The sequence below is a fragment of the Nannobrachium achirus genome, assembly GCF_963921795.1.
Source record: "Nannobrachium achirus genome assembly, chromosome: 17".
NCBI lineage: Eukaryota > Metazoa > Chordata > Actinopteri > Myctophiformes > Myctophidae > Nannobrachium > Nannobrachium achirus.
The window spans coordinates 61,089,283-61,101,532 of NC_137824.1; the positions used below are offsets into that span (position 1 = coordinate 61,089,283).

At 41.2% G+C, this 12,250-nt stretch overlaps 1 protein-coding gene across 1 annotated transcript in view; it reads left to right on the plus strand.

Moving 5' to 3' along the window:
• Positions 1-12,250, plus strand: part of LOC308302586 (protein NLRC3-like) — a 40,923-nt gene that overhangs the window by 21,102 nt on the left and 7,571 nt on the right. The window contains exons 6-8 of the mRNA XM_080746842.1: positions 789-836; positions 3,427-5,218; positions 7,839-8,012. Coding sequence (XP_080602968.1) covers positions 789-836; positions 3,427-5,218; positions 7,839-8,012 — 2,014 coding nt within the window. The remainder of the gene's footprint in view (positions 1-788; positions 837-3,426; positions 5,219-7,838; positions 8,013-12,250) is intronic.

Below are 12,250 nucleotides of genomic sequence, written 5' to 3' on the forward strand. Positions count from 1 at the left end.
TGCTTTGTTATATTGTTTTATCGCGTTTACCGTGCTAAAATGTGGGGCATGCGTACGCATGGGGGCATGCGTACAAGTGGCTAAATATGTCTTTTTAGACACAATAAGATTTCTTTATTGCTATTTACAGTAACACTTCTAGCCCCCATATGTCACATCCAACCATGAAAGGTTGCGTTGTATCTTGGGAATGGGCTTATTCTGTGTAAAATGACATATTTAGCCACTTGTACGCATGCCCCCAAACACTGAAATAAGAATCTCTAAAACAATAGAAAGAAGTAAATGAAATAATTTCAACACTCATCTTTTATATTCTTTCATTACAATCTAAAATATGAACCCTTGTTGTAAAAAAACTAAAGTTGTCCTTTAATGTCTACCCCTGGAAAGACAAAATTAATTTTACATTTACAATGTGGTCTTTATCCAGAGAGCTGTTTACAATTGTCTTCTGATCACTAGTCTAGAGCTGTCAGATCTTACAGGAGACTTTCTGACATCAACACCTGGCCACGCCCACATTGTGACCACGCCCACATTGTCCCCCCCCCCCCCCCCCCCCCCATGTCATTTTCCTTTCCGGCTCCACTGAAGGAAGGTCATTCCAGATTGAACAACTCTGAACTGAGAGGACATTTTGTCCGAAAGCGTTTTTGCTGGTGCGGCTCTTCGCAGTCCCCTCTAATGGTTTCCCTAGTGCTGATCGGGAATATAATTTACAATATAAAGTCCCTCAGGTACAGAGCAATACAATGATTTGACATGAATTGTCTTTCATGTTTCAGTGCTGAAAGGATTGATGCGTTCATTGAACCTGACGGCAGCTCCTTCACGTGAGTTCTTTGTTTATTTATGGAATGAACTTATAATGATATAACAGTTTGTAACTGTTAGTCAGGGAATATTAACCGAAAAATGGCCAATGATGATCTTAAATGAACACTCAGGATTAGTGTTAAATGTTGTATACAGTATGTTGTAAATGTTGGATGAGCTCACGCATTGTGAGCTTGTAGATCGGCTATTTTCAAATGGCCGAAATGTTGCACTAAACCAGGAAGTGACCTTACATAAGAATGTTTTTTATTAGTAAATCTGTGTATATAAAATATATATCACCTCTCAAATATCTTAGTTATGGCAACATTGTTCACATCAAGTAGTTTGTTTATGCTCGTTAATTGAAATAAAAGAAATCGCTTTGCTCATTTAGCGCCCTGGGTCTCCGAGCTTGTCTGGCCTCAGAACCGCCAGGAAGAACAGAGTTATTGATAAACACGCACCACGTGGCTTCCATAGCGTGTCTCTACGAAATATGATTCTGAGATTTAAGTTTGGGTTAAGACAACATATAAATTCAATGTAAAAACACCGGAGTTAGCAAAAAGATGCTAGTTTACATCTGCAAAAGAAAGACAGCCGGACAGTGGAATACATTACATTAGGAGACAAAGCATAAAAACATACATACAAGAACAAGGTACAACGGTGCAAATTACATCTATGTAATTTAGCAGCGTTTTAAAAGGCAATACAAATTTTTGACTAAAGTAAGTTGTGCATTAAGTGCAGTATTGATTTCAGTCGATACAGGATACGCTGTCAAAGTTCACTAGACTATTAGTCTATAAATGGTCACAGGTATGGTTGTTGGGTAACCATTTATTTTAGATTGTACTTAAAGGATGGAAACAAAGGACTATCTCTTATGGTCAAAGGAAGGTCATTGCAGATTGAACATCCTTGAACTGAGAGGACATTTTGTCTGAAAGTGTTTTGCCGGTGCGGCCCTACTCAGTCCCCTCAAGTGGTTGCCCTTTTGCTGAGCACTGTGCCTATGCGGAGCGAGAGGAGTGACTGACTGACCGACTGACTGACTGGCTAAGTAGCCTAATCTACCGTTCATTTTATGAACGAAGTGACCAAATAATAGTGAACAGGTTGTACTGACTTCTCTCTCTCCTTGACTAACACTCTCTTCAGAAAATACAATATTTAACATGTCACACAAAGGAGCATAGGTGGTAGCCTGTGCGCCAAGCCAGGGTGATTAATATGTTAATTTGCGCTGCTGACACTTGGCCGGTTTTGTAATGGTGTGAATGTTTTTGATTGATATCCGAGCACGCTCATTATTCACGTGCATGTGTGTTTGCTTGACTGACTGACTGACTGACTGAGAATGAAAGGGGAGGGGATTATCGCTCATGCTCTGAACGAGAACGAAATGCCGTCAACACTAACCCTAACCGAGTGGACGACATGAACGAATATGTTTAATGAATGAACGGAACGATGATCCGGTTGACTGAAATTAACGATAGTTACCACCACTAGTGCTGATTCCTCTATCGGGAATATCACATACAGAGCAATACAATTTTACTATTCATGTAAACTATTTTACATGAATTGTCTTTTGATGAAACCAACGGCAGCATCTTCTGGTGAGTTCTTTGTTTATTGAATGAACCGATATTGAGATTCGGATTAAAACATTACTGTTTACTACTGCAGGCACTTTCATTATGTGTGTGTGTCTAATTGGTGCCTAATTAATGGAGCCCGTCGAAGGCAAAAATACGAATTTATTAAAATAAATACAAATTACAAAATATAAAAAGGTGTGCCTGGGTACTTTACATGAAAATGTTTAAGAACAACTCGTCTAGAATCATTACTAGACAGTAGACACACCTGCTATCAAAAGATCAACCGTTTAGTCAATAAATACAACATGTTGTGAGCTTGTAGAACACCTATTTATTTATTTATTCATTTATTTTCTAGGTAAACGGTCGACACATTTGAATACATTTTAACAACACAAATCTTGTATGGGGGTCCAAAGATCAGAGGCCAAAATAACCAAATTATTTTACGATATGTTAAAAATGCGCCAAATATTTTCTTATCAAAATGTCACCAACTTGATGACGTCACCACCAATAATATAAATATATGATATAAATTACAAGCTGCAAGTTGGCACCTCGGCAGACTGCCTACTTGCCCACCCACATACATAGGCATGTATGTGGGTGGGCAAGTAGGCCATACATGACCACGAGTGCACAAGGACCATGACAGTGCATCACCACGACACTCAAATTAGACTCTAACTCGAATGCAAGAATTAACATTTCATATCAATTAAATTGTTTAAATAGCAGAACACATCATCAGACTGAATGTCCACATTGTATTTCTGTATCAATGTACAAATATTGGTGATTAACTTATATATTTAGACAAAAACAAATGATCCAATGTTAATTATTTAGTTTTGTGTTTTTTTTTACAAATTGGTAGATTTTTCATGGAGGATATGTAATACATAGTTTTAATGATATGGGGTGTTCAGTGTGAAGTTATAAATTATAACTGAATGTTTAACATGTCTTCATTGTCTTCTCATAGCAGGTGTCAGTCCACAGGAGGTTCTAAAGGTTTATAAGGTCGGTTTGAACCGTCTTGATCGTGTGACATACGTCACTGAAGTGCCCTCCCTCAGCAGCATCTACACAGAGCTCTACATCTCAGCGGGAGAGAGTGAAGGGGTTAATACCCAACATGAGGTCTGGCAGCTTGAGACAGCTTCCAAGAAGAGGACCCTCCATGACCAACCAATCAAATGCTGTGACATCTTTAAGCCCCTCCTCTTTGGCAGAGACAAACCCATCAGAACAGTTCTGACCAAGGGCATCGCTGGCATTGGAAAAACCTTCTCTGTGCGTAAGTTCACTCTGGACTGGGCAAGGGGTTTGGAAAATCAAGATGTCATTCTCCTGGTTCCCTTCTCATTCCGGGAGCTGAACCTGGTCAGATATGAGCAGCACAGTCTTCTCTCACTGATCCATCGTTTCCACCCAGAATTAAAGAAGGTCACAGCAGAGCAGCTCGCTGTCTGGAAGGTTGGCCTCATCTTTGATGGTCTGGATGAAAGCAGGTTTCCGCTGAAATTCGAGAACATTCGTAATGGTTCTCATGTCTTCCACAGCAATGACATTGTTTCTGATGTCACAGTGACATCATCAGTGGATTTGCTGTTGACAAACCTCATCGAGGGGAATATGCTCCCTAACGCCCTCCTCTGGATAACTACCAGACCTGCAGCAGCCAATCAGATCCCTCCTGATTGTGTTGACATGGAGACAGAAGTACGAGGGTTCACAGACCCCCAGAAGGAGGAGTTCTTCAGGAAGAGATTCAGTGATGAGAAGCTGGCCAGCAAAATCATCGCACACATGAAGACATCAAGGAGCCTCCACATGATGTGTTACATCCCAGTCTTCTGTTCGATCACCGCTACCGTTCTGGAGGACATGTTGAAGACAGACGAGACAGAACAGCTGCCCACGACCCAGACTCAGATGTACAGCCACTTCCTGTCAGTCCAGACAAAGAGGAAGTGGAAGAAGTATGATGACAGTCATGATGTGAATCAACAGCAGCTCATGGAGAAGGACAGGGAGGTTCTTCTGAAGCTGGGCAGGCTGGCGTTTGAACATCTGGAGAAAGGCAGTGTCATGTTCTACCAAGAAGACCTGGAAGAGTGTGGTCTTGATGTGAAAGAAGCCTCGCTGTACTCAGGAGTGTGCACAGAGATCTTCAAAGAAGAGACTGTTCAATCTGAGAGAAAGATCTACAGCTTTGTTCATCTGAGCATCCAGGAGTTTATGGCTGCAGTATACCTGTTCCACTGTTTCACACAGAAGAACATGAAGGTACTGGAGACATTCCTGGGAGGAAGAGGAGAAATGACCCTGGAAAACTTCCTGTACAGAGTCATGAAAAAATCCCAGAAGAGTAAAAATGGCCACCTGGACCTCTTTGTTCGCTTCCTTCATGGTCTCTTACTGGAGTCCAACCAGAGTCTGTTTGGAGGTCTACTGAGTCAAACAAAGAGCAGTCCAGAGAGCATCCAGAGAGTCATCAACAACCTGAAGAAGATGACCACTGAAGATCACTCTCCTGAGAGAATGAACCACATCTTCCACTGTTTGATGGAAATGAACGACCACTCAGTACTTCAGGAGATCCAACAGTCCCTGAAGTCAGGGAAGAGTCTGTCTCCATCCCAGTGTTCAGCTCTGGCCGCCATGCTGCTGATGTCAGAGGAGGTTCTGGATGAGTTGGACCTGCACAAATACAACACATCAAGTGAGGGGCGACAGAGACTGATCCCAGCTGTGAGGAACTGCAGAAAGGCTCGGTTAGTATTTATGTGAATAGAAAACGTACTAAGCTTGCTCATTTCTGCTGTACAAACAATTATTATTCAGGCTTTATAACCCAGATTTTGATGGAAAAATAAGTACAAAAATATGTTTTGTTTTAGTGCTAGGTTTTATTTAGTATATTATACAGACCTGCCAACCTTGGGATTTTCTGTTGAGTACCATCATGTTTGCAAACACACATGCAAACACAAAGCGTGCACGGCGCACATTTTGGGGGGACCCACACACCTTTTTGGTGGGGACCCTTTACAGTTATGTCAAATAAATGTCACACCCGAAATGTAGTACATTGCATGTCTTACACTAATGGAGGCAAGATGTTATAATATATATTTATAATAACTAATGCCATTTGGTCTGGGGAAAAAGTAGTTTAGCAGGCAATACAGTAGTGTTTCCATGGTAATACTGTAGATGAATCTTTAATTAAATATGCTACTGCACTTAGACTTAGTTAACATACATAGTCTATCAATACAGTTTATCAGTGGCTTTATAGATGAACATGCATCACGTTATTCATGTTATTCAACATATAGATTTTATAAAACCATGTACAATAAATGATTTACTCAAAGGTTTGAGTAAATCATTTCGTTTTTGGTATATTGCAGCATACTGTAGCTTTTCATTGTCAAGTAGGCTATTTACATAAATGTTTGTCTTTTTTAAACATGGTTAATTGAGTGGCCTAAATAAAACCACATTCCTGTGCATGATTTACATTTCTACTTAATAATGCAATGGTTGAATGCAATTCAATGACCAGATTATTTAGGTGCACACAGAACAAAAGTATTCAATTGATGTAGGTTTCTATTCCGTTAATGAATTGATATATTCATTCTGTAGATAACATATAGCCTGGTCTGTATATTCATTCATATAAGTTACTCATAGTTGATAGACCATGACATGTCTTCATATTCACAGGTGACTGATAATCCATTCACTGTTATTGTTTTTGACAATACATAGCTGGCCTTATTCATTCATTCATTCATTCATACTCATTCAGAGATGAAGTGGAACAGGCAGCTCAGTAACAGTCGCTGTGCACCAACTCGCACATCATGGCCAAACGATGCACGAAAGTGACAAAACTGCGTAGCATTACTGAACATATTTAGCAATGTTTCATAAGATTACGGTCACATTTATGAAGTTTGTACTTAGTTATTATTACTTTACCGTATCCGTATGTGTCCCATTTCCCTCAAATTTTCATGGTCTGCATGAGTGTTTACAGCTGCTCGCAGGGAGGGAGGGGAGAAAAGGGGTAGTTTCTGAGGTTCTTGAGAAGCAGTGAGAGCGAGGGATACTTTGGCTCCGTTTGTCTCTTTCACCAGCACTCAGCTCAACTCCTGCGGCGGCGGACGTTTAATTTGTTTTGCCGCGCCCATCCCCCGAAATTGCGTGGTTGTCATTGGGCATTTCATACCTGCGTACCGAGACCTAGAATTACAAGCTTTGTACGCAAAATGCGTACAGGTTGGCAGGTCTGTTTATATTCACTTAAAGGGGCACTCCACCACTTTTCAACCTATGTTCATATAATTGATCCTCACTCAAAAATAGCTTTTCTTTTTTTTTTTTTTTTTTTTTTTCAGAGGAGGGCTGTGGGCAGGTCAGAAACCCATAGTCTTGTGACATCATCGATTGCCAATCCAGCTTATAGAAACTGCAGGCTTTCTATTCCTGAAAAGTTGCAATTTTAAAGTGGAAGCCATTGTTCTCGCGATAATAAAAATCTATTTTTTTTTTTCAAAAATATTGATACAATTTTTTTTTTGGAAAATGATGATGTCACAAGACTATGGATTCTGAACTTCCCACAGCTCTCCTAGGAGACTTGGACTAAGTAGAAAAAAATTGTGATATTTTATCATGACCATTAGTGAGGACCTATTATATGAAGACAGGTTGAAAATTGGTGAACTACTCCTTTAATTATATGCATAATAAAAAACTAAAATTTAAAACAAATTACTATATAGTGCTTTTTGTCCAAAGGGTGGCGCTATATGGTTGTGGGATCACTTCATCTGTAGGGTTAATTTTCCAGGGAGCATCAATGTGCTCCATAAGTTTCATGACAATCCTCACATTAGATTTTCACACATCATGTGTGCAAGTGGACATTTTGGCCTAAAGATGGCACTAGAGTAGAGGTCATGAGGTCAGTAAAAGCAGTAGGTTTAAATCCTGTGGGTAGAATAAATGTGATCAACAAGTTTCATGACATTCTGACCCTTACATTTAGAAATGTTGTGAAAGTGAACATTTTGACCTAATGGTGGCGCTAAAAGAAAGACTATTGAACACCTCTGGGGAGCATGAAGGTTCAGAGTCTTTATTTATATTATTCTTTTCAATGTTGTTGTTTATGATGTTTAAGTTCTCAATGTGCGACATATTGTGAACTTGTAGATCTGCTATTTTAGCTGAATGTTCAGCCCAGAATAGGGCCACCTGCAATATGGTGGCGCTCTACCTTACACCATATCTAACTAGATAGATCTCTCAGTTAACTTAACTGACAGTGAATGTGGTCTAATCTGTTTGATTTGATTTTACATTTAATCTTTACAGACTTGCTGGCTGTGACCTCAAAAAGACAGACTGTGAAGTTGTGGCTTCAGCTCTCAGCTCTAATCCTTCACATCTAACAGAACTGGACCTCAGTGGGACCAAACTGGACCATTCATCCATGGAGCTGATCTCTGCTGGACTAAAGAGTCCACATTGTAGACTGCAGGTCCTAAGGTCAGACTCATTTACCACCATTAAATTGTTGTTGGCCTATTGTTGAAGTTGATTGACACAGGCACCTGTCAATCATTCTCACCTCATGAATTATTAAGTAGGTTAACGTTTATCATCACGCATAACATTTTTGTTTAGGGGCTGGACTCAGGAATCTAATTGTTTCATTATAATACACAAACAACACTACACAATTTTTCACTTTGTTTTGTCATCCAGTGTGTATGTAACCTGACTTTCGCCAGATAGTTGCAGCAGTGCGTAACGCTCTGCCTTACATCTGGGCTCTCTCGGGCAGACTCGATGTAAGGGGCGGGCCATTTTTTGAATTTCTGTAGCAGGTGATTGGATGTGGCCGTTTCTATCACAGTCTGGGAGTGCCAACTCCAACCACTCATATTGGCCTGTCTGCATGACGTTGCACCCAGAATCCGCCTCCTGGGTTTCCACGTGGTCTGCAATCAGACTCTATTGGCTCAGAGCCGCTCAGAGCCCGCCCATAGCTGCCGCTGATTGGTCCGGCCCGGGACTTTACGAGTGTTATCAACTCTGGCCGAGCAGGCCCAGATGGTAAAAGCAGAGCGTTATATACGCAATGCTGCCACCATCTGGCGAGTCAGGTTAGTGTGTATGGCCATATCACTACAGATATGCTCTAAAAGTGTGAAAAACACATTTTAGATTTCACTGGGCTTTATGTCTACACTCATCTCATCAACATGAATCTGTCCCATATTGCGCCACCTTCAGGCAGATTTTTAAAAACACATTTTTGGACACTGCTCCTACAGATTTAGCCCTAAAATCACGAAAATCGCTACACAGTATGTCTACACTCATGTCATCAACATGGATCTGTCCCATATAGCGCCACCATCAGGCCGATTTTTTCAAACACATTTTTGGACACTGCTCCTACAGATTTTGCCCTAAAATCACGCAAATCGCACAGTATCTCTACAGTCATGTAATCAAAACGCATCTGTCCCATCTAACGCCACCATCAGGACGATTTTGGAAAAACAAATTTTGGCCTTATTTGTGGAGATGCGGTCGCTTATCTCCCGATTAGGGAGTCTTACTGGTATTGATGGCATAAAAGGGATTCTATTGTATGGGCATTCCCAGATATGGGCTGATGGACAGATGGACATAAAGGGATTCTATTAGTGTGTTGCCCTAACAGGGCATCAGATGTAGAGGTCAGCTCCATATATGGAGATCTAGGTGATTATCCAGTCGTCTCCGTGTATGGATATCCAGGGTTTGATATTTGATGAGGTGATTGTAGACAGTTGTGATGTCACAACAATGTGATGTCACAATGTCAACAATGTGATGTCACAACAGGTCAGCAGCTCTTGACATTGAGGCGTTACTCACGGACAAGATACGGACAAGATGTCTATGGTAGCAATTATTCACTATTTGGTCAGTGTTTGGCCAGTTTTTATAGTATTGGTTTGTTGATTGATTTTGATGCAGTAATGGTATTTTTTTCTTTTCTTTTTCTTCTTTTTTATTTTTGAGGTATTAAAAACTATAGGTCCTTAACACAAACTCTGCCATCAAAATACCCCTTTGTACCCCTTCTCTGCCATGCCCGTAGAACCCGTAAATGTAATAAAAATTAATTAAAAAACATTTTTTTATCGAAGCGCAACTAAAATAGGCCGGAACTAATGCTCCGTGATCGGTTTCTACACGGACACATTATTGAGCGGACACCTTTAACATTGGAGTCCCTGAACCGGAAGCGGAAGTCCGTCCTCTATTTTGGCCCAGCTTACTGTCTGGACTCCGCGGCTTACAGATGGAGAACTTATTGATCAATTGAAAAAGTTTCAACGGATTTGAGAAGCTGATGGAATACGCGAACACACGAGCAGTGTCCGATCACGCACGATGGGAACTGGACGAGCGCCCACGTTAACAGGTAGGACTCGGAGAAGCCGGCAGTGAAAGACATAGAGAAATTAACGGGCTTTACGGCCGTAAACTACAAATGAGTTAATTAACATTGCCAGCCAAATTAAAATATGAATTTGCGCTAATAACGCCAGGAAATATTAATATTTTAATGTGATCAATAGCATGAGTTTGGACAGAGAGATAAACTATCCCCAGAAACATAAACTATCCCCAAAAACACCACTGGAGTGCGCCATCGTAACACTGTAAACATAACAGGTCTGTGTCTGAAGCTGTGTAAACAGCCCCTCCTCTATGGGTTTTAAAATGGCTGCAGGCTGGAGTCTACTACGCGCTGTAGCAGATCGATTCGTCGCAGATCCTTCAAATTAACCTATCGTCCGGCCAAATGGTTGGATGCAGATGCCACACAAAACAATCTGAATGAAAATCCGACCTACTGAAGCGGCGTTATGGATATGGACAGTATATTAGCAGGCTAACGGCTGGGAGCTACACAGACAAGGACTGAAAACAAGTGACGTCATCATCTTATCCTTTTTTTTCCACAGTCTATCGTCACAGCCTGTACAAGGTAGGGGAAACCGTTTGCGCCGCCAATACATCGAACAAAATGCAAAAAAATTGCTTTTATATAAAAGTCGCTCCAAAAGTCGCTCGGCAATAAAGACCATAGTGACGTTGTCGCTCTAAAAGTCGCCCGGCGCTAACTGAGTTAAATTGTCACTTCACTATCATCTCTAGGGACTCCCCCAAGAATCATGTGGGCCCCCCTGGGCGTCCTGACCCACAGGTTGAGAACCATTGCCCTAGACGATACACAATTGATTTCAAATCACGACTTAGCATTTACAAGACTTTAAATGGTAAAACTGTAGTCTGAGGTGGGATACCTGACCGAAACTGACCCGGGGCATGGGTTGCATTTTTTTTATAATTGATGGTCGAATCGGGTCGGTGATGTCAATCATACCGTGTTAAAAAAAGAAGAGAAAATGTTGCGTGGCCAGACTGTTGCCTCTGACAATTTTCAAATGCTTCCATCATACAGTCTGGATCAACGGAAGCTCTGGTCATGTGCAAGCAATGAAGCAGATTTGGAGCCTTCTCTGCACTTCCGATTCGTCTTTACGTTCCCGCAAATGTAACCTAATATAAATGTTAACCCTCTAGCATACTGTATCTAGCTTGCTGCTTAGCAGAAATGGAAATAAAACATATATTTTCGTGAACAGAAATGCCAGCTTCCGTTGCTGGAAGCAGATCTGTAGTTCCGTGTCAACGCACTGTGTTCATGGGAGGGGAACACAACGTCACTTACATTCCGTTGTCAACACACACAGCTGTAGAGGATGATAGATAGGAGGACTAAATCAAACTGAGTTTGTCTTTAAGACTTTTAAAAACCACCGAAAACAAACAGTCAGCAGTTGAGTCCATATCATGATTAATAGTAGACAATCATTAATGGTAAAGATTCTACCCAATCCCAGCTCTAGCATCTCTGACTTACTCATCATTAGCTAATACTAACTAAACTAACCAATCAGAACAGTCAGATCATCAGACACTGGTCTCCTAACTGTCTAGAGTAACATGCAAATATGCTGTAGGTGCGTTTAAACACTATCTCTGGAACAGTCAGTTACTGTTACTCAGTGGTGCTTTGGGATTTTCTTTTCAGGGCGGACGGTCATTTATTGGCGTCACGTGCACATGCGCGGCCTCTAGAGGCTATTTAGAAAGAAAGGATGTCAGCAGATCTAATGGTGGGAAAACAATAGTTTTCTAATCTTAATTACATTGTTACTTAAGATTTTATTTTCTAGTTTAATTTAATTAATTTAGAAAATACAGCGCTGCCGTAGAGAAACGAAGTTTGCCTTGAACGAATCTCAAACCTAAATACCACAGTAATGGAGCCATGTAAGAGGACACACACAGTCACCGCTGAAACCTAGGTGTTAAAGTAAGTTAAGTATGCTTTATACAGTGGATGAGGACGCTCACACATTCACCACTAGTTATGCAAAGTAGTAGGCACTGGTTAAAGTACTTAGCTTGTAGTTATCGCGGATTCCCGAAGTGGGGGGTTGTCGCGGCTTTCATGCAAGGGGGGGGGGGGGGGGTACTAGGCATGCACGAGTTTACACGCTCGTGCACCGTTCGGTGCCGTCAGTGAGCGTGCATGTGGGAAATATATTGACCACAAGGCGTCCGGTCGCTGTGAAGTTCTGGCCTCAGTTCTCAGCTCCAGCTCCAGTCTGACACACCTGGACCTGTCTGTGAACAAGCTGCAAGATGCA